General features: G+C 44.7%; 1 protein-coding gene and 1 pseudogene across 2 annotated transcripts in view; both read left to right on the forward strand.

Moving 5' to 3' along the window:
* tnpo1 (transportin 1) overlaps positions 1–23,002 on the forward strand; it is a gene marked incomplete at its 5' end in the record, with an annotated part of 44,213 nt that overhangs the window by 6,754 nt on the left and 14,457 nt on the right. The window contains 8 exons of the mRNA XM_083640901.1: positions 717–823; positions 14,684–14,817; positions 15,973–16,054; positions 17,041–17,163; positions 18,217–18,335; positions 18,986–19,046; positions 20,758–20,932; positions 22,266–22,418. Coding sequence (XP_083497027.1) covers positions 717–823; positions 14,684–14,817; positions 15,973–16,054; positions 17,041–17,163; positions 18,217–18,335; positions 18,986–19,046; positions 20,758–20,932; positions 22,266–22,418 — 954 coding nt within the window. The remainder of the gene's footprint in view (positions 1–716; positions 824–14,683; positions 14,818–15,972; positions 16,055–17,040; positions 17,164–18,216; positions 18,336–18,985; positions 19,047–20,757; positions 20,933–22,265; positions 22,419–23,002) is intronic.
* LOC310781107 (ADP-ribosylation factor 2 pseudogene) lies at positions 5,971–6,516 on the forward strand (annotated as a pseudogene). Its single transcript has one exon. The product of its transcript is annotated as an ADP-ribosylation factor 2 pseudogene (transcript).

The raw sequence follows: 23,002 nt of genomic DNA on the forward strand, positions 1-23,002 counted from the left end.
TCCATATTAACCAGAAATATCACGCATTTCGTGCGCTCATTTCTAGCGTGCCTCGGCGCAATGCATGCTGCGTGTGCTCACACATTGCCGATATTTCGGCTGATTGCGGATATTTTTTTATATTAATTAATTTATATATATTTTTTTTAATAAAAAAAAAAGCCCTATCACTAATCAGGCTTTCCAACGATATAAAATACAATGCCAATTGGTATTATTAAAGGGGAGAAATAATCGACCGAAATAACGTTTCCAAACTTTTTTTGAGGAGTTTATATATCGGTAATCGGTGATCGGTCGATGATCGGTTGGGTAGATATTTCCCATAGGCGATCGGCAATCGGTGATCGGTGGCAAAAAACGTGATCGATGCACCCCTAGCAAAAACTATTTTTCTTGAAACTAATGTAATGTCTTACGGAGTTCCTATTAGTACCACATACAGTATGTGTTAAGTGGAGATATGTATGTTGATGAAAATATTTGCTAATGGAGAAATGATCTTAATAACCTACCATAACTGGTTATGTGTAATTTAATATGGTGATTATGGTGGGACATTAACAGCAGCTCACATTCTTGTTTTGCCTGTAATGATTTGGAATTGAAATCAGACATATACATTTTAATTATTCTATCTGTATTATCAATAGTGTTATATCTGTACATTCCTAGTAGTTTTGTCACACCGAGCTAACAGTGCCTCCCCATCACAGGCATCCTCATCACCACTATTGCCTCCAAGGGAGAGCTGCAAAACTGGCCAGAGCTTCTGCCTAAACTGTGCCTGTTGCTGGACTCAGAGGACTACAACACATGTGAGGTAAGGGTTATCAGTTTGACTATGTGATCTGGGTTGCTGTTCTGCATTGCAGTACACAGTATATTGCCGCATTTGGGCTTCAAACATGGCTTTTATATATTTCTGTCAAAAATATCAAGAAGTTGGATTTTTGTGAATTGTTTGGCATACATTGTTAAATAGGTGTGCTCTATTTTTCCCCCAAATTTTTCCCCCCAGATTTTTTATCCCATTTCTATCCCCCGTTAGTGCTAATTTTAATTTATTTATCCTGGTTGCTGCTCCACCCTCTGCCGATCTGGGGAGAGCCGAAACTGGCTCTGTGCTTCCTCCGAGACATGGGCAATAGCCAGCCGCTTCTTTTCACCTGACAGGGGAAGCTTCACCGGTAGGACATAGCATGTGGGAGGATCACGCTATTCCAACGAGTTCCCCTCCCTCCGAACAGGCGCCCCTAACAACCAGAGGAGGCACCACATCAGCGACCAGGATATTGCATGTTTTGGTGTGGGGTTCCTATATGAAGGAAACCCCCAGGGGGCACGGGGAGAACATGCAAATTCCACACAGAAAGGCCCTTGACACTCGGAACACTTGACATGCGGATGGGCACGCACTCCTTCAGCGCTCACAGCGTCCCAGGTGGGAATCGAACCCAGGACCTTCTAGCTGTGAGGCGACAGTGCTTACCACTGTACCACCATGCGCTCTATGAAATGAAAATTAAAAATTACCTTTTAAATATTTTAGATCACATCCCTGGTCATAGGTGCCCTCTATGACCAGGGATGTGATCTAAAATATTTAAAAGGTAATTTTTCATTTCAGTTCTACTTTCTTTCTTCTATTTCTATTTCTTGTCGGACTGTCGTGTCTTACAGGCAGCTCGCCCCAAAACAGATAAAAGTAGTCTTTGCAACAGCTTTTGCTCTGTGTGTGTGTGTGTGTGTGTGTGTGTATATGTGTGTGTGTGAGACTTGTGAGACTTGAATTGGACTCTAGCTAAAAGACTTGAGACTTGACTTGGACTCTAGCTCAAAGACTTGAGACTTGACTTGGACTCTAGCTCAAAGACTTGAGACTTGACTTGGACTCTAGCTCAAAGACTTGAGACTTGACTTGGACTCTAGCTCAAAGACTTGAGACTTGACTTGGACTCTAGCTCAAAGACTTGAGACTTGACTTGGACTCTAGCTCAAAGACTTGAGACTTGACTTGGACTCTAGCTCAAAGACTTGAGACTTGACTTGGACTCTAGCTCAAAGACTTGAGACTTGACTTGGACTTGCAAAAAATGACGTGAGCATCTCTGTCAGTGCCGGGCGAGTGCGGCCACGACCCATTGCTACGCAGCAGCTATAATCCATTTTGCTTTTAACAGAATGTGGTGCCCATAAACATACAGCTTTAGGCTAAATCAGTGTGTTGCTCACTGAAGTTAATCAGAGGTGTGTGTGTGTGTGTGTGTGTGTGTGTGTGTGTGTGTGTGTGTGTGTGTGTGTGTGTGTGTGTGTGTGTGTGTGTGTGTGTGTGTGTGTGTGTGTGTGTGTGTGTGTGTGTGTGAGTGAGTGAGTGAGTGAGTGAGTGAGTGAGAGTGTGTGTGTGAAAAGAGAAAATGCACACACATTTGTTATTATTTATGTTATCAGTGGTTGCCCTGTGGGGGGGGGGGGGGGGGGGGGGGCTGTTTTGCCGTCTTTGCAGAGAAGTCGTGGCAGTTTTGATAACCCGCGGGCTCCGGCAGGTGTTGTGGAGGCTGGTTGAATTTGCATTGACTGTTACGACTGCAGGATTGCGGTTTCCTGGAGGGACTGATTTATGGAATACAGCTTTATATGAAATATAACACTAAATATGAAATAAGATGACTGTAAATATATTTAACTCTGTATGCATATACTGCCATTTATTCTCAATATTGATTGATTGATTGATTGATTGATTGATTGGTTATTATCAGTTATCACTGGGTGAATGAAGCCCCTATTCATGTCATACAGTATGTCGCTTTAAGTATTTAATTTCTTTATTATAAAAAAGAAATGTCATCACTACATACCTGGGCAAGATGTATGAAAATATACGATGACAAAAAGTATATTAAAAAAGATCATAGTTGTGCATGGTTGTGTGCACCTGTAAAAGAGCACATTTTTGTCAGTAGGAACATGGCTGGATCAGCTGAAGGCATTCTCACAGCTGGATCGATACCTAGAATGGCAGATTATTCAACATGAAATCATTTTTCTCCCTATCTTCCTAACTTTTTTGTTTGTTTGTTTGTTTGTTTTTTGTTTTTTGTTTTAACCAGAAAGCCATATGACCCCCGATTTTCTTCTGACTTGGCTCACACCATTACCCAGAATAGCTTTAATAATATGCAAATCAGCAAAAACAACAACGTGTTGTTCAGTCTGCTAGTTGGGCGTTTTTCCTTGTAGTTTATTTAACATGCCATTGTTGCGTCCTGTTAATTGTCCTCCTCACTGTGCTAATGGAGCTGTCCAGCAGTATGGCATGCTTGCTCTGAATGTGGAGATGCAGGGACGTTTGTCTCATACTGCAACATCCACCCTCTGTGAATGTGGAGATGCAGGGACGTTTGTCTCAGACTGGAACACATCCACCCTCTGTGAATGTGGAGAGGCAGGGACGTTTGTCTCAGACTGGAACACATCCACCCTCTGTGAATGTGGAGATGCAGGGACGTTTGTCTCAGACTGGAACACATCCACCCTCTGTGAATGTGGAGAGGCAGGGACGTTTGTCTCAGACTGGAACACATCCACCCTCTGTGAATGTGGAGATGCAGGGACCTTTGTCTCAGACTGGAACACATCCACCCTCTGTGAATGTGGAGATGCAGGGACGTTTGTCTCAGACTGGAACACATCCACCCTCTGTGAATGTGGAGAGGCAGGGACGTTTGTCTCAGACTGGAACACATCCACCCTCTGTGAATGTGGAGAGGCAGGGACGTTTGTCTCAGACTGGAACACATCCACCCTCTGTGAATGTGGAGAGGCAGGGACGTTTGTCTCAGACTGGAACACATCCACCCTCTGTGAATGTGGAGATGCAGGGACCTTTGTCTCAGACTGGAACACATCCACCCTCTGTGAATGTGGAGATGCAGGGACGTTTGTCTCAGACTGGAACACATCCACCCTCTGTGAATGTGGAGAGGCAGGGACGTTTGTCTCAGACTGGAACACATCCACCCTCTGTGAATGTGGAGAGGCAGGGACGTTTGTCTCAGACTGGAACACATCCACCCTCTGTGAATGTGGAGAGGCAGGGACGTTTGTCTCAGACTGGAACACATCCACCCTCTGTGAATGTGGAGATGCAGGGACGTTTGTCTCAGACTGGAACACATCCACCCTCTGTGAATGTGGAGATGCAGGGACGTTTGTCTCAGACTGGAACACATCCACCCTCTGTGAATGTGGAGATGCAGGGACGTTTGTCTCAGACTGGAACACATCCACCCTCTGTGAATGTGGAGAGGCAGGGACGTTTGTCTCAGACTGGAACACATCCACCCTCTGTGAATGTGGAGAGGCAGGGACGTTTGTCTCAGACTGGAACACATCCACCCTCTGTGAATGTGGAGAGGCAGGGACGTTTGTCTCAGACTGGAACACATCCACCCTCTGTGAATGTGGAGAGGCAGGGACGTTTGTCTCAGACTGGAACACATCCACCCTCTGTGAATGTGGAGATGCAGGGACGTTTGTCTCAGACTGGAACACATCCACCCTCTGTGAATGTGGAGAGGCAGGGACGTTTGTCTCAGACTGGAACACATCCACCCTCTGTGAATGTGGAGAGGCAGGGACGTTTGTCTCAGACTGGAACACATCCACCCTCTGTGAATGTGGAGAGGCAGGGACGTTTGTCTCAGACTGGAACACATCCACCCTCTGTGAATGTGGAGAGGCAGGGACGTTTGTCTCAGACTGGAACACATCCACCCTCTGGATTGCATGGCTCATTGTAACCACTGTATATACACCTCTTCCTTGTGCCAAATCTGTAGGTCTCCTCTTGTGCCCCTTACAGTACTAATGGAATCAAATGGGCGAAATGCAGTTAAATAACATCGTCAGGTCTACTCCAGAACATTATGAAACTGATGTCTGGCATTATCTGATTACATGTTTGCTCTACACTACTTGCTTCATATAGTAAGCCTTGATTATGTCAAGTCATTACAGCTACTCTGAACATATAAGATACACACAGAAATGTTGTCTCTCCTTGTAGCTACACAGTGAGCCTCTTGTACAAAGCTCATTCAGAAGCTAAGATTTAGGTCAGCTATTTTCTGCAGAGAGGATCTTGAGGTGTATGTGTGCAAGGCTTAACACTGGAACGCTTACCAAATGTAGCCTCTGCTCATAAGACACTATAGGGCCAGATCTTATGCCCAGTGCAAGGCAAGGCCAAGCGTTATCTTTGCTAGTTTCTAGCACGCAATATCCCCCTTTTTTTCTTTTAATTACCACTGGGTCGCTGAAACACGTCCTTTGATGTATTGACCCAGACAGTGGTGAAGAAAGAAAGGATAGCTAGAAACTAGCAAAGATAACGCTCGCCCTTGCACTCGAAAAACAGCTATATGCTAGGCAGCATTTGTGTTATTGATGACATCGCTGATGACATCTGTCATCTGTGAGTCAGTCAGCTTCAGACAGAGGGGGATTTAGGCCAGCAGCTAGCTGCCTGGCAAACTAGGCGAAACCTACTGTAGTATCTGCCAGGCAGCAATTTGTGACAGACACTGATGGTGAGTGATGTCACTCGAGCAATTGTGATGTCATCAGTGAGTGATGTCATCAGTGATGTCACTCGAGCAGGCTTGTCCTAATGTCCTCAGGGTTGTCAGTCAGCTTCAGACAGAGACAGATATAAATAACTGATGATGATCACAGGCAGTCATGACTTGTGGTGGTGGTTCTGGCCACTACAATATCCATGGTCCACACTCAAGCAATTGTGATGTCATCGGTGATGATTTCATCAGTGATGTCCTCGATGATGTCACTTATGCATATACATTGTGACATCATCACTAATGTCATGAATCACTGAATGAGTGCCCCTATGCCGCTGCACTGGAACAGAAAGATCGAGAAGCTGTCTTTCAAACATTAATAATCACCATGGGGAATGTATTTGCAAGTTTATTCCAGAGCCTGTTTGGCAAGAAAGAGATAAGGATTCTCATGATTGGTCTAGATGCTGCTGGCAAAACGACCATCCTATACAAACTCAAACTCGGAGAGATAGTGACCACCATTCCAACCATTGGTTTCAACGTTGAAAAGGTCGACTACAGGAACATCAGCTTCACAGTGTGGGACGTGGGCGGTCAGGACAAAATCCGGCGGCTGTGGCACCACTACTTCGAGAACACTCAAGGGCTCATCTTTGTGGTGGACAGCAACGACCGAGAGAGAGTGAAGGAGGCGCGCGAGGAGCTGTCCAGAATGCTCGCCGAGGACGAGCTCCGAGACGTGGCGCTGCTTATTCTTGCCAACAAACAGGACCTCCCCAACGCTATGAACGCTGCAGAGATCACAGACAAGCTGGGCTTGCAAGCCCTCCGCCAGCGCAACTGGTACATCAGGGCCACCTGCGCCATCAGCGGGGACGGCCTGGACGAGGGCCTGGCCTGGCTCTACAACCAACTTAAGAACCAGAAATGATCCATTCTGCCAGTTTTTGTTTCCGTTTGTTTGCCATTCATTCTTTCAGCACCCAGATCCAGGCCCCTTCACTCCCATCTGCCCTCCTCTTCGACCGCAGCTCTTCCAAAAACATTCTCTATTCCCCACCTTGTGTGTGAGAGTGAAGGCGTCTCTGTGTCCATTGGCTGGGCTTGGGAGTAACCCTGGCGTGCCTTATACACCTCCTCCTGTGCAAACACTGGTCTGGCTCTTCAAGCCCCTCCATCCACCAAACTAATTTCCTTCCTACCCCACTCAGCCTACCCCCACTGCCAGTCTTTCCTACCCCACTCAGCCTACCCCCACTGCCAGTCTTTCCTACCCCACTCAGCCTACCCCCACTGCCAGTCTTTCCTACCCCACTCAGCCTACCCCCACTGCCAGTCTTTCCTACCCCGCTCAGCCTACCCCCACTGCCAGTCTTTCCTACCCCGCTCAGCCTACCCCCACTGCCAGACTTTCCTACCCCACTCAGCCTACCCCCACTGCCAGACTTTCCTACCCCACTCAGCCTACCCCCACTGCCAGTCTTTCCTACCCCACTCAGCCTACCCCCACTGCCAGTCTTTCCTACCCCACTCAGCCTACCCCCACTGCCAGACTTTCCTACCCCGCTCAGCCTACCCCCACTGCCAGACTTTCCTACCCCACTCAGCCTACCCCCACTGCCAGTCTTTCCTACCCCGCTCAGCCTACCCCCACTGCCAGACTTTCCTACCCCGCTCAGCCTACCCCCACTGCCAGCCGCCCCCCCTCCACCCTTCAATGTAACTTATACTGGGACCTGAAAGGCCTCGCTGGCGTGCAGCTCCCCAGAAATGTGACAGACTGTCGGGTCGACACGGCTGACGTGAACAGCACAAGTATACTATAATGTAGGCTTAGCCCCCGATATACTGTATATGAGGGTATTTTAGTTTAATCACAGGGGGTTAACTGTTTCTTTTCTACCTCAAAATAATTATTTTGTTGGCTGTTCTGTTCTGTTGTATAAATTCATGGCCATCGATAAAAAAAAGTTGCAACTTCTGTTTCAGAAAGTTTACATGCACAATGTTCACAAATGGAGAATGACAATTAAACGCCCTGTAACATGTTCAGTTTAAAGTGGTCTTTAAAAAATAGTGTGGCTTGTAACACGTCTATATGCTTGCCTATTAATAAGGTTAAAAAAGGTATCCTACAAATGGTGAATAAAAAATGAATCAAATGAATTTAGGCTAAGCCCAGCAAAGGCACTTCAACTATTTTGGCTGAACAAAACAGATGGAAAACACGCTTGTTTTTTTTATTATTCTGCTTTGAAACATGATGCCAAATTGATCAGAACTGAGTGAATTGTGAAGTCTGTTTGATAAGTTAATTCACATTTTAAATGACTGACGATGAGGCAAATAAAGTCTTCAACTGTTTGCTACTGTCAGAGAAAAACCTCCTTAGCAAACAAAATGAAAAAAGTAAATTATTATAAAATCTTTTTTTTTTAACCCGGATAGACAAGTGCCTCAAAACGTTAATGTCAAGCCCTGCTGGGGCTTGACATTAACTTCTTTTTTGATGAAAGATTTGTATTTTGTGGCGCATCTAGTTCCTTGTATCCATTCCATTGTGGAAATTTATCTTGTTTGGTGATGCACGATGTCATCATGTATTGAAGTAATTGCTTGTAATGCTGCCTGCGCCAGAGTAATTTTTTGAAAGCATTAATTATAGCTGCAGGGCTTCTAAAATAATCCACGTCATTGCTGCCAACTGGAGTAGGAAACCTATTTTGGTTATTATTCTGTAGGGCTGCAGATGAAGGGAGCTGCCTGTGTGCAACTTGCTCCCGACACGTTTGAATAGGGATCTCAGACATGCTGGTGGCCCCTTGGTATCATTCTTTCAGTCCACATCTCCTCTGCCCGTGCCGTGTGTTTTATATATCTGCACATGAATGCTATTCTCATCAGCCTATTACTAGATGCTCCTCATGACATGTGTGCACAGCACAGTCCCCGACACAGCCTCACATCGGTGCTGCTGGGGACAGGGAGAGAGGGGCTGGGGGGGTCCTTGGCGTGATGGTCGTGTGAGCTGTAAGGCCAGATAAGCACCCCCAGCCTAAGCATTTTACAAAATGTCTGGAAAAATGGATGGCTCACCAGTCACCACTTGCCCTGCATCCATCCAATGACAATCAATCATCAGACTTAATCTTATTGGATTTCTTTTTTTATTTAATTCTGATTGGTCTTAGATTTGTGTCATAGTTCTGTGGAGCCCAACATGAGCCTGGCATTATATATATATATATATATATATATACCGTATATATATATATATATATATATATATATATATATCTGTCTTGTTTTGCCATGCCATGCCATGTTCTGTCTTGTTCTGCCATGCCATGCCACGTTCTGTCTTGTTCTGCTGCTTGCAGTTGTCGGAAGAGACCCCTTTTGCAGCCATGCTGTACCCCATTCGATGTGCTCTATAAAAAGACTTGAGCAGGTGTGTTGGATGCCAAGTGGCTCCAACGTCGGCGGATGGCTTTATATAGGTTTTGCCTAAGGGCACTTTTACGGTTTTGATTAATGGCAGTTGGGAAGTGGTTTTGCGATGGTGTTGTCAGGGTGGGAAGCTTGCTGCCACGTTGGACGGCACATGAGCATGTGCTTGAAGGCGTTGTGGTCCCGGGCCTTATGAGGAGCCTGAAGGCAACGTTTGGTGAACTACGTTGAACTAAATGCACGCCTCTCCTCCTTAACACCAGTGTGCTGTCATCTGCATGACTTGCATTCTTGCAGTTAATGACCTTCCATAGCAGCACAACTCCAAGGGAGGATGACATGTTAGACCCTTCAGCGTCATTGATATGCGTTAAGGCCACGCCCATCTGTATGCCCTCATCTGTTGACACACTGGCACCTAAATGCACATTATTACATTTTGAAGCCAGCCGGTCCGTTGTCCCTTTAGCTTCTATAAGTAATCAGTCTTTTTTTTAACCCATTGATACCTGATGCAGCATTTGCGTGTATATCCCTAATTTGTGTGCGTATCCCTTTAAGACCGCGAACCGCGTTAACGCGGTTCGCGGTCTTAAAGGGATACACACACAAATGCTGCATCAGGAATCAATGGGTTAAGCAGCCTGTTCTGTAGTGCACTAGTCTCACTGGCCAGCCTCCCCTCCCTACCGTGAGGGGAGTCTGGCGCCGCAGGTCTCCATAGTGGGATTGCGATGGGCGGCGCTTAGCGGCAGTGCCCTTGGAAAATAGTTTCCAACAATCCAACTTACCGTTTTCAGCGTGTAGCAACGAGCTAGCGTGTAGGTTTCTGCCGTTAGCTTGCTAGCTAGTTAGCGTTGTTGTTTTCACTGAGGCGGCATGGCACTATTTACAGCGACACACAGGGAGGAGGGAGTTGACATGGTCGGAGCCAATGACAGAGTTTGTAATAAACTGGGAGCGGACATCCGGCAGCCACTGAAACAGTCGCTCCAATGGGAGAGCAGTTGTAGAGCAGGGGAGGGCTTATCCCAGTTGCCTGTTTCCGTGGCGCCAGACTCCTCTCACGGTAGGGAGGGGAGGCTGGCCAGCGAGACTAGTAGTGCACAAACCAGTCTCCTTAGGGCCTGTGTCCACCTAGCGTCTTTTCATCAGATCCAGCGTCTTTTTTCAGTTGTTTCCAATGGGGGGAGAGCGTATGCGGGCGCACACAGACGTCTAGAGAAAGTGCGCTGCACCCAGCATCTATTTTCAGAGCGCTCCGCCGTTTTTGTGCGCCAGCTCCCAGCGCTTCCAGCTGAAAATAATTTAACTTTTCAGAAAGACGCTGGTGTCGGGTGCTCCTTTTCTGGCAACTAATCATATAGAGAAACTATCGCAACAGAGACAGAACGGCTCAATTGTGGGAGCAGATTGGCTAGACCAGTGGTTCTCAAATGGGGGTCCGCGGACCCCCAGGGGTCCGTGGCACTTTGCCAGGGGGTCCGCGAAAAGTTTTCAGGTAAAAAAAAAAATAATAATAATAATAATAATAATATAAAAAAAATGCTACATGTTACTTATTCCTTCTCAAACTACTTCCTACATGGTGCTAGTCTATCAAAATATCTTGGCTGTCATTGATTGTGTTGCATAGTGGTTTTCTGTACTGTTGACAAATTGTGATATTGTAAGTCGCTTTGGACAAAACAAAAGCGTCTGCTAAATGACGTAATGTAAAAAAAAAAAGTATATATATTTTTTTGCAAAATCTTCATAGTTCAACGAAAATAGTTTATGCTTTAAATCTAAAATGGTTCATGGATTACATTCTAATAACAAACCTATCAAATTAAAAGTCGAGCACGTTACCGTGGAAACAATTAAGCTTAGCCCAAAATCACAAATCAGAATGAGGGGGTCCCCGGTATATTTTCTATCTTGTAAGGGGTCCTTGGCTGAAAAACATTTGAGAACCTCTGGGCTAGACACTTAATATCTCTGGTGAGTGTTGTGCTTACTGCTTTTAATAACGTAGCCTACCTGTGTTGTTAGCTTGCTAGGTGTCAGCTATCAAGCTACTACCGCACTGAACTAACGTTAGTTCCAGACTGCTTCCTTGTATATTGTGCGCTGGGATCAGCGCTCCCCAGCGCACTCCCAGCGTTTAACAGGCGGAAAAAGACGCTAGGTGGACACAGGCCCTTAGCCTGTTGCCATTGAGACCGATAATGAGCTTAGAAATGATTGGGTAACATTGTGAACTAGGTACAAGCCCAAGTGTAGGTACTGTACATGTATGTGGATGAATATTGTGTTTAGTGTGGAAAGTGGGTTTGGACGGGGCTTGGTCCTGTTGACTACAGAACATATTGCCGAGTCTTCTGGATAGGGGTGGGACAAAATATCGATACTCACGGTATCGCGATATTTCCACTTGCGATACGTTATCGATACACTGGCACCAAGTATCGATATGTTTATTTAATTTTTTTTTTTTTTTTTTTTTTCAAGTTGACGTTTATTTATGTTTGTAGTTGAAACAAAAACATAAATACTGTAGGCTACATGAATGGAAATGTTTGATCATTAATATCTACTTTTAGAAATCATATAGGTAGGTAGGTTTTCTTGTTTTAATAATAATAATAAAAATACTTAATGTGTAACTTTTCCTCCGTGGTATCGAAAATGGTATGAGTGAGTGAGTGAACTCTGAGAGAGATCATGTCAATTCTGCTAATAAATACATAATACCTGCTTCTTGCCTTTTAGGGGTATTTTTTTCTCTTCAGTTACACAGATATCGTGATGTATCGTAGGTTAAATTTCTTCCAATATATCGATTATCGCAGAATCGCTGTATCGTGATAATATCGTTATCGAAGGGGCAAGTATCGTGACCATATCGTATCGTGAGTTACTCCACGATTCCCACCCCTACTTCTGGAGGAACCTTGCGAGGCAGCTGTGGATTCATGCGAGATCATGAGATCACAATCACACGGCAAAAATCCATCTTGCCAAGCTCCGATCTGTTGGTTTGAATCCAAACCACCGGTGGTTCGCACCAATCAGCTTCCTATGAGGCAGCTACGGGCGGGCTTTAGGTGCGACGCCAGCAAGAGCGAGCCCGTGATAGACAGATGGTTCATCCAATCACCTGCCAGATAGATAGATGCCTGCCCTTTGAAACGGTTTCCCGAGCGACATGTGAAAACAAATAATTTGGCAGTGTCAGTCAGGTTACTTCTGGAGGTGCTGTGGGCCTAATTACACCGAACAGGATCTGTGATTGGATGTGTCTTAGTGACACACTTACTCTTTCCCTTTTCCCTTTAAAATCCAAGAAAGGTTTCTACATAGTAGTAGTAGTCGTAATAGTAATAGGTACTTGCAACAGATGCTGTGAGTATAAATAGAAGTAACCTTCCCAACCCTGCTCACTTACTCATAATGGATGCTACTGTCCTCCCGATTGTTCCCTCCCACTGCTTTGCTGTGTCAGCTGATCACATCACACCCCGTCAGCTGATCACATCACATCCCTCTGTTCCCAAATCAATGGTTGATTGTGTTCAGAATTTCGTCACTTACTGTCACACCTCCAGATTGCCTGGAGTGCTTCTCTCCATTACACACACACACACATGCACACGTACACACACACACACACACACACACACACACACACACACACACACACACACACACACACACACACACACACACACACACGCAGTCTATAACAGTTGAACGCAAGAAGTGATTAAAAATACATCCTTTCACAATAACAATCCCCCTGCAGTTAAAAAGCAAAAAAAAAAAAAAAAAGCATTTCAGTTACAATAGTCCATTTCATAGTTTTTAGTGTTTCCACAAACTTTAGTTTTAAATTGAACAGTGGTGGGGCAGGACGAAATGAGTTCCGTGGGAAGCACTCTCCATGCTCTCTCCTCAGCTCGCTGCTTGATGTTGACTCATGGTTTGTTTACCTTAGGTCTAGGAAACCTATTTAATTTAACCGCAAAATCACGTCTCGTTTGATGCGCGTACATATTATGTATAGTGAATAATTTGCCCCCCAAATGCTTGTTGCATTTCCCTCAGCTTTATTTTGGCATGGCTCTTGATGTGTAACAGCCTTTTAGCCTAGTCTCCCTAGTCTCATTTCACACCTTTTGCTCCGCTACATATTGTGAAGCAAGCCATGCTGTATCTGTCTGCAAGTCATCTGAAAGGAATGGAACGGTTACCATGGAAACACATTTCAGACAGCCTCAGTGTATCTGCTCTTCAGACTGCATTTTTGTGCGGGGGGGGGGGGGGGGACTGACATCGGCAGCATATCAAGTGTGAGCAGCGTGCACGGGGCTATCAATCACAGCGCTAGTTAGCATCTCTCCTGAGATACAGATAAGGCTGTAAGAGAAGACAAGGCTGCCCGTGTGTGTGTGTGTGTGCGCGCGCGCGCGCGTATGTGTGTGTGTGTGTATGTGTGCGCGCGTGTGTGTGTGTGTGTGTGTGCGTGTGTGTGCGCGTGTGTGTGCGCGTGTGTGTGTGCGTGTGTGTGTGTGTGTGTGTGTGTGTATGTGTGGTTGCCAGCCAACTGTTTGAAGGTCATTTGGGGCAGAAGTGGATAAATTCATTGATGATGATGAACATGTTGAGTGGATTTTTCAGCTCTAGTACTGTACAGAGATTGGTACAAGATATCCCAAATGGCCTGTATAGATTTCACACTGTAAACACATGTAATATCAAAGCTGTTCAGTGCATACAGCATGTAGAACACATTGTAAATGTAACACAGTTTTAGCAAATGTTTAGCAAAACTTGAAGTTGAAAATCATCTGTTTTTGAGAAAGCAAACAGTGTCGATGAGCATCCATCCTGATGAAATGTCCTTGAGCGACAAAAAAAAAAAAAAAAAATCATCCCTACCATTCACAGGCGTTGGTCTGCAGCTGACCCTGCAGTCTGCCTCCCTGGAGCCAGGGGGCGACAGCGATCACATTATTATTAGTAGTGGTAGTAATATCAGATCAGATCAGATAAACTTTATTGTCTTGGGCTACAAAGTGCATTACAGCATGTCGATCGGCAGTAACATGTACCAACAAAAGAAAACAACGACGACAACAACATGACAGCAAGACAACAGTAGCATTTGAACAAGACATTGCACAGATCCGGGTTGAACAGGCGGTGCCTGTTTAGGCAAGAAAAATTGCACCCCCCATATTACACTGACCCTTATTGCACTATCATGTGAAAATAAGATGATAAAATAATAAGATAAATAAAAGCATATAACCATAAAAAACATAAAATCATAGAAGCATAAAACCATGGCGAGATAAAAACAAGGAGAAACCACGAGAAGGACTAAAAGAAAAGAACAAGCGCACTTACCTACTGCCACCTCCCATCAGTGCAGGTGTTACACCCGTGAGGAAGGGGCTCGCTGTCTATTCAGCAGTGCGATAGAAGTAGTAATAGCATCTGGTTAGCTGGGGGTACAGTGAACTTGTCCATGATGCCAGTCTCTCTGACTAGCAGTATTACAGAATTCTTCTGAGTTTGCGGTGTGTTTGTTTACAGTGGAACTTCATTTTTCTCTCACAATTCATCATTAAGTTTGGTTCCTTCTCTCTCGACCCCCTCAGGGAGCGTTTGGGGCACTGCAGAAGATCTGTGAAGACTCTGCTGAGATCCTGGACAGTGACATGCTGGACCGTCCTCTGAACATCATGATCCCAAAGTTTCTGCAGTTTTTCAAGCACAGCAGCCCCAAGATTAGGTCAGGTTTCTTCCTATTGCGATTCTTCTTATTGTTGCTGTGTGTCTTCAGTGCTGTCTGTGTGTTGTGTTATTGTTGCTGTGTGTCTTCAGTGCTGTCTGTGTGTTGTGTTATTGTTGCTGTGTGTCTTCAGTGTTATCTGTGTGTTGTGTTATTGTTGCTGTGTGTCTTCAGTGCTGTCTGTGTGTTGTTGTTATTGTTGCTGTGTGTGTTCAGTGCTGTCTGTGTGTTGTGTTATTGTTGCTGTGTGTCTTCAGTGCTGTCTGTGTGTTGTTGTTATTGTTGCTGTGTGTCTTCAGTGTTATCTGTGTGTTGTGTTATTGTTGCTGTGTGTCTTCAGTGTTATCTGTGTGTTGTGTTATTGTTGCTGTGTGTCTTCAGTGTTATCTGTGTGTTGTGTTATTGTTGCTGTGTGTCTTCAGTGCTGTCTGTGTGTTGTGTTATTGTTGCTGTGTGTCTTCAGTGTTGTCTGTGTGTTGTTGTTATTGTTGCTGTGTGTCTTCAGTGCTGTCTGCGTGTTGTTGTTATTGTTGCTGTGTGTCTTCAGTGTTGTCTGTGTGTTGTTGTTATTGTTGCTGTGTGTCTTCAGTGTTGTCTGTGTGTTGTTGTTATTGTTGCTGTGTGTCTTCAGTGCTGTCTGCGTGTTGTTGTTATTGTTGCTGTGTGTCTTCAGTGTTGTCTGTGTGTTGTTGTTATTGTTGCTGTGTGTCTTCAGTGCTGTCTGTGTGTTGTGTTATTGTTGCTGTGTGTCTTCAGTGTTGTCTGTGTGTTGTTGTTATTGTTGCTGTGTGTCTTCAGTGTTGTCTGTGTGTTGTTGTTATTGTTGCTGTGTGTCTTCAGTGCTGTCTGTGTGTTGTTGTTATTGTTGCTGTGTGTCTTCAGTGCTGTCTGTGTGTTGTTGTTATTGTTGCTGTGTGTCTTCAGTGCTGTCTGTGTGTTGTGTTATTGTTGCTGTGTGTCTTCAGTGCTGTCTGTGTGTTGTGTTATTGTTGCTGTGTGTCTTCAGTGCTGTCTGTGTGTTGTGTTATTGTTGCTGTGTGTCTTCAGTGCTGTCTGTGTGTTGTTGTTATTGTTGTTGTGTGTATTCAGTGCTGTCTGTGTGTTGTTGTTATTGTTGTTGTGTGTATTCAGTGCTGTCTGTGTGTTGTGTTGCAGGTCTCATGCCATTGGCTGTGTCAATCAGTTCATCATCAGCCGGACTCAGGCGCTCATGATGCACATCGACCCCTTCATCGAGGCAAGTGTGACAGTAATGGACCCGTGAGGAGGACATTTATGTATCTTCTATAACAATGACCCTCACCTCTCAGATGGCCATCACACATCCATGCTTCAGAAGACCTCAGCTGGTGTAATATAGCAGAGCAGTGGTTTACCTCACCAGCACTTTGATCCAAGCAACTAGCATCACTCTGCTATATATTATGCTATACACCAGGGGTGGCCACGCATTTCCGGTTTGAAAACGGACACTTTAACTGCTGAATCCTGGACAGGGATTGGCTCCAAGATTCGTGATGTCACGATTCGAATCATGCTTGTTGAAAACGGCCTTTTCAGTGAGCTATGAGAAACTTTCCACTTTCAGCAGACGATTGTGGAAACAGTCTTCTAGTGTGGAACTCTGCACAGACATCATTCTGCACAGTGAAGCTCAGACATCCAACTGTAGGAACATGAAGAAAAACTGATTTTTGACTTTAAACATTCAGCCTAAAATAAAATATACTTCAGTCATTTTATTTCAAATAAAAATCTTAGTTCAATATCTGAGGCTATGAACTAAGAAGCTGATGTTGAACTGATAGCTGGCTTGACACAAAGGTAATCTGCTATATTTATCACGTTAACCGGGGGCCAAACACATGACTTATCTTAGACAAGCAGAGCAGAGACTAAATAAGAGAGTAGTGTATGTGGATGAGCAAAAAAAGCACATGATGAAATCAAATTTAACGGCATCAAATTAATATATTATTTTGTAGCGCAGTCCTTTTTTGAAATGAGATGAAGTAAGGGCAGCTTTCAAATGTCCAGACCTTAACAGCATTTCCCCTGCATACTATATTAATTTGAAGGAGTTTAAACTGGTTATAATGTTAGATTACAGAACTCTTTGCCGGCAATTCCCAAACTATGCATTTTGCTAATTCCTCTGTTTCCTAATTATCTCGCGATCCAAGGAAGAGATTTGACCCTGTTCTCTCTCCACCCTGTCTCTAGAACCTGTTTGTGCTGGCAGCAGATGAGGAGCCCGAGGTGAGGAAGAACGTGTGCAGAGCTCTGGTCATGCTGCTGGAGGTCCGCATGGACCGCCTCCTGCCGCACATGCACAACATCATCGAGGTGAGCCCTGCTGGGAGGTCCTGGAGCTGGGCGGAGTCAGGGGGGACAGGACATGGAGATGGGCGGAGTCAGGGGGGACAGAACGCTGGTGAAATATTGAAATAGGGAGAGAGTGTGGCTTAGTTCAGCACTGGGATAACGCTTTGTAAAGATGGAGACGGCATTTGTGCTTTGTGGCTTTTATGATGAGCTCAAGATGACTAGCCTGGTAAAAACCATCCTGATCATGTGACCTCACATTGTGTTTTGCTCTATGTATCATTTGATAGGATTTTGTCCCACGGTCCACCATATGATATAAGATTGATGCTTTTAGATGTGTTATTACAGAAAGTGTATAAAACCCATGACCAAAATTGTAATTGTGTTACTTATGAATGGAATTATAGCGAAAATTAATTACCCCCCTTTTGGCTGGGAACCCCCTCAAGGACCCCTGGGGGTCCCCGAAACCCCCATTTGAGAACCACTGTTCTAGCCGTCGATTTCAGTGGGCCGGAGTACTTGCCGTGACAGACAACTCCTTCAGCCAATCGGCGTCAGATCCAGTCAAATCCAAATCCAGCCGGACAAACTCCGCTAGTGAATATTCTTGTTCTTGTTTCATTGTTGTTATTGAGTCTAACAACTGCACTCAACGGCTGTGTTTACTCTGCTAACGTTAACGGTAGCACTCGTCGCTCGCTTTGAGCCATTACCGTTTTGCTAGCGCCGTCCATGATCGGCCCGGTTACGCCATCGACTACGCCGCCGTAACCTGATGGCCCGGTTATACATTGTACTATAATTTCAGGAAATCGATGTGGGACGCTAGCTAGAAGTCCAGACTGAACCGTGGAGAGAGAACAGAATGTGAGGTCGCGTGATCAGACGACAAGATGACAGCCTGCAGACAACAGTCACACTTGTGCTTCACTTCAGTTAGGCTGCAGCAGGGCTTGCAGTTGTAATACTTTTAGAATGAATCGTTATATTTTGCAAAAAAAAAAAAGCATGGCAAATATACAGTTTTATCTTGATCTTTATATACGATTTCTCATTATTGCGTCTCAGTACATGCTGCAGAGGACTCAGGACCAAGACGAGAATGTGGCTCTGGAAGCCTGTGAGTTCTGGCTCACACTGGCAGAGCAGCCGGTGTGTAAGGATGTGCTGTGCGGACACCTCTCCCAGTAAGAGCACCCCCGCCCACATAAAATACACACGTATAGGACACACTCCAGTGCAGCTATTAAGCCCCGCCCACATAAAATACACATGTATAGGGACACACTCCAGTGCCGCTATTAAGCCCCGCCCACATAAAATACACATGTATAGGGACACACTCCAGTGCCGCTATTAAGCCCCGCCCACATAAAATACACACGTATAGGGACACACTCCAGTGCCGCTATTAAGCCCCGCCCACATAAAATACACATGTATAGGGACACACTCCAGTGCCGCTATTAAGCCCCGCCCACATAAAATACACATGTATAGGGACACACTCCAGTGCTGCTATTAAGCTCTTGATTTGCAGCAAGTCAACAGAGACCTTGTCCCAGGATGCTCATCACCTGCGCCTCACCTCAGGCCGGCTGATTCAGGAGCCTGGCTGTTGACCTCAGCTGTAACAGCTGTCACCACCGCACACTCATCCGCACCAACAGCAGAGATACGCTGCGAGTGATTGGTTGACCTCAGCCGTAACAGCTGTCACCACCACCGCACACTCATCCGTACCAACAGCAGAGATACGCTGCAAGTGATTGGTTGTGGGCTCAGACCTATCCTTGCCCTCTTGTTGTCATGCTTCTTGTCTGTCTCCTGCTTCCAGGCTCACTCCGGTGCTTGTCAACGGGATGAAGTACTCTGAGATTGACATCATTCTGCTCAAGGTGAGTCTGTGCGGCCTGAGTGACATGTCTGCTGGGGAAGGCGATAGATTGACGCCTCGACTCAGGGTGGCATGCACTTCAGTTGTTGAGGTGTGTGTCTGTTTGGTGTACAAGTACACTTACGTTATTTTAAAGCTGCTGCATATTCCACTTCAACATCAATAAATCATTACCACCACGTGCATTTGTAGACATTCCTGTGATGACCTCAAACTAGAGCTGCCGAAAATAATCGATTCAGAGATGCATCGCGATGCGGACGTGCACGATTCTGCATCGATTAACAAATATCAAAAATCGATTATTAAAAAAAAAAGTTTTTTTTATTTTTTATTTTTTATAATCAAATAAAATAGAATGTAAGTACATGCAGTTGTTTATTTTAATTATGGATCATAATACAATGCAATTCCAAATGCACTTTTATTTTAAAAGTAGCCACACAGTGAGAAAAAAGAAAGTGAGAAAAAATAAATCATGTATTGCGGAAAAAGTGATGCATCGATTTAAGATGCATCGCGATGCATCGTGATGCATCGTTTAATCGAATCGAATCGAATCGAATCGTAGACTTGTATAATCGAATCGTATCGAATCGTGAGATCAGTGAAGATGCACAGCTCTACCTCAAACAAGCGAAACCACCACCGTTTCCTGCCTATATGCTGCATTTTACATGGTGTGCCACTGGGTTGCATTTCGTGCGGAAAGGTGCTGGATTGCTTTATGGCACAAAGGTAGAAATAGCTTAGTTGCACCTATGTTGCATGACAGACCAATCGATTACTCTTATCCAAGCATATTTTATTTCTAAAAGTTCATAAACAATCACAGTTAGAAAGCCTCATATCTGGCATTTTATGTAATGTACCTGGAAAAAGCTTTTCAAATCACACGCCCTATGGCAAAAGACAAAAAGCATATCAACATTCGACTCTTTGACAGCTTCTTTAGGCCCTGGGCAGAACAGGAGAGCGTCGGCAACTGTTTCTATATAATCCAAAGGGAAAGCATCAGCTTGCTTCAGGCACTGATCGCACACTGAGACAAGGTGTAAAGGTTAAAAAGCCTTTATTTTCTAGGGCATAAATAAGGTTAAAAATATCACCGCCGACCAGTTTCAGCATCACAGGGCCTTCTCCAGGGCGTGAAGATCAGCTGATCCTGATGCTGATCTTTCTTGCACGTCCTGAAGAAGGCTGATGCTTTCCCTTTGGATCTAATTTTGTACTTCAAGAGCACCACACATTCCTGGAGCCGACCAGTGAGCACTCGTTAATTGTCTTTTGTTTGTTTCTATATAATGTTGATCTGTTTCTAGTCGTTACTCAGCGGATACTTGGCATATTAAAAAACACTCCATGCTCTTAAGGTAACGTTAGCTAGTGAACTAGCTGGCCAGATAGCTTGCGCTGCCTGTCACTGAGGTGAAATAATGCTAGTAGGAGGAGGGGGCGGGTGTTGTGCAGGTACGGATGCCTAGCTGGCCGTTTTCAAGTCGCATTTCGCATGTATGTTAAAATATATATAACGTTAAAATATATACACTTTAAAGTGATTTTTCCTTTTTTCTTCCACATACGGTATGCAGGCTACTGTCTGTCTGGGTTAAAAAAAAAAAGCCCTCTGAGACATGCTTGTGAATTAGGGCTATACAAATAAACTTGACTTGACTTGACTTGAACTGTCTGGAAAAAATGTGTATCATCAGGGTGACATCGAGGAAGACGATGAGGCCGTCCCTGACAACGAGCAGGACATCAGGCCGCGCTTTCACCGCTCACGCACCATCGCCCAGCAGCACGAGGGCGACGGGATCGAGGATGACGACGACGACGACGACGACGAACTGGACGATGACGACACCATCTCCGACTGGAACCTGCGTGAGTTCAATGCCTGTATCCACACAGCTTTCTCCATATCTGTACTCTTCCCCTAATCTAGTCCCTCCAGCTCCTGCTTTTGTCTCTGTCCCTCTGTCTGTTGTCCCTTCTGCCTTTCTGCAATCTCCCTTACTCCCGAGTCTAGCAAGTGAACACTCTTTGATAACTTGTCTTACTCCCGAGTCTAGCAAGTGAACACTGTTTGATAACTTGTCTTACTCTCGAGTCTAGCAAGTGAACACTGTTTGGTAACTTGTCTTACTCTCGAGTCTAGCAAGTAAACACTGTTTGATAACTTGTCTTACTCTCGAGTCTAGCAAGTGAACACTGTTTGATAACTTGTCTTACTCTCGAGTCTAGCAAGTAAACACTGTTTGATAACTTGTCTTACTCCCAAGTCTAGCAAGTAAACACTGTTTGATAACTTGTCTTACTCTCGAGTCTAGCAAGTAAACACTGTTTGATAACTTGTCTTACTCTCGAGTCTAGCAAGTAAACACTGTTTGATAACTTGTCTTACTCCCAAGTCTAGCAAGTAAACACTGTTTGATAACTTGTCTTACTCTCGAGTCTAGCAAGTAAACACTGTTTGATAACTTGTCTTACTCTCGAGTCTAGCAAGTAAACACTGTTTGATAACTTGTCTTACTCTCGAGTCTAGCAAGTAAACACTGTTTGATAACTTGTCTTACTCCCAAGTCTAGCAAGTAAACACTGTTTGATAACTTGTCTTACTCTCGAGTCTAGCAAGTGAACACTGTTTGATAACTTGTCTTACTCTCGAGTCTAGCAAGTGAACACTGTTTGATAATGTGTCTTACTCCCGAGTCTAGCAAGTAAACACTGTTTGATAACTTGTCTTACTCTCGAGTCTAGCAAGTGAACACTGTTTGATAACGTGTCTTACTCCCGAGTCTAGCAAGTAAACACTGTTTGATAACGTCTCTTACTCCCGAGTCTAACAAGTGAACACTGTTTGATAACGTGTCTTACTCCCGAGTCTAGCAAGTAAACACTGTTTGATAACTTGTCTTACTCTCGAGTCTAGCAAGTGAACACTGTTTGATAACTTGTCTTACTCTCGAGTCTAGCAAGTGAACACTGTTTGATAACTTGTCTTACTCTCGAGTCTAGCAAGTGAACACTGTTTGATAACGTGTCTTACTCTCGAGTCTAGCAAGTGAACACTGTTTGATAACGTGTCTTACTCTCGAGTCTAGCAAGTGAACACTGTTTGATAACGTGTGTGTCTTGTGTTTGTGTCTGCTGTACTTGTGTGTCTGTGCACATATATGTTGGTGTGTATGTCTCTCTGTCTCTCCGCCCCCGTTAGGTAAGTGTTCAGCGGCAGCGCTGGATGTATTGGCCAACGTATTCAGGGACGACCTGTTGTTGCACCTTCTGCCTCTCCTCAAAGAGCTGCTTTTTCACCCAGAGTGGGTCATTAAGGAGTCTGGCATCCTCGTTCTGGGGGCTATCGCTGAGGGTAAGAACTGTGGCAGGGGAAATGGAATAGAAGTGGGGAAATACAGACTAGACCATTGGTTTCCAAACTGTGGGGCTCCTCCTGGAGTTTTTTTTTTTTTTTCCCCACAGACAACAGTTTTTACATATACACGTTAACCCTGAGGAGTAGCTGGATTGGGCCGAAAATGTCGCAATATTTGGGAAATATCATAATTTTGAACATTTACTTTCATTTATTTTCAGCAGGCTCAGTTTTAAAGCCAGAGTGAAGTTTCTGGTATCATATGAAAATAGAATACCTAAGGAATCGATTTGTACCAACCATGTCATGCTAGTTTGTCAGGAAGGTAGCTATAACAGTCCAAAGATAGGCTAAATTTTGGCATGGAGAAAAAAAAAACATTTTCAAAGGGGTCCTCTTTTCCACAGCCTAATGTTGGCAGGTGTGTGTGCCCGTCCGTTTTGAACCAGCTAGTAGCCTTATATTGTCATTTAGCCTTTTTGCTGCTATTGCATGGTTAAATCAGCATGGGGGGGGGGTGGTTGGTATACGCGGTGGAAGTGGTCCCTGGGAAATTTGGTTTGGTGCGTAGTGGTACTTGG

This window comes from Poromitra crassiceps, assembly GCF_964638095.1.
Source record: "Poromitra crassiceps genome assembly, chromosome: 8".
Lineage (NCBI taxonomy): Eukaryota > Metazoa > Chordata > Actinopteri > Beryciformes > Melamphaidae > Poromitra > Poromitra crassiceps.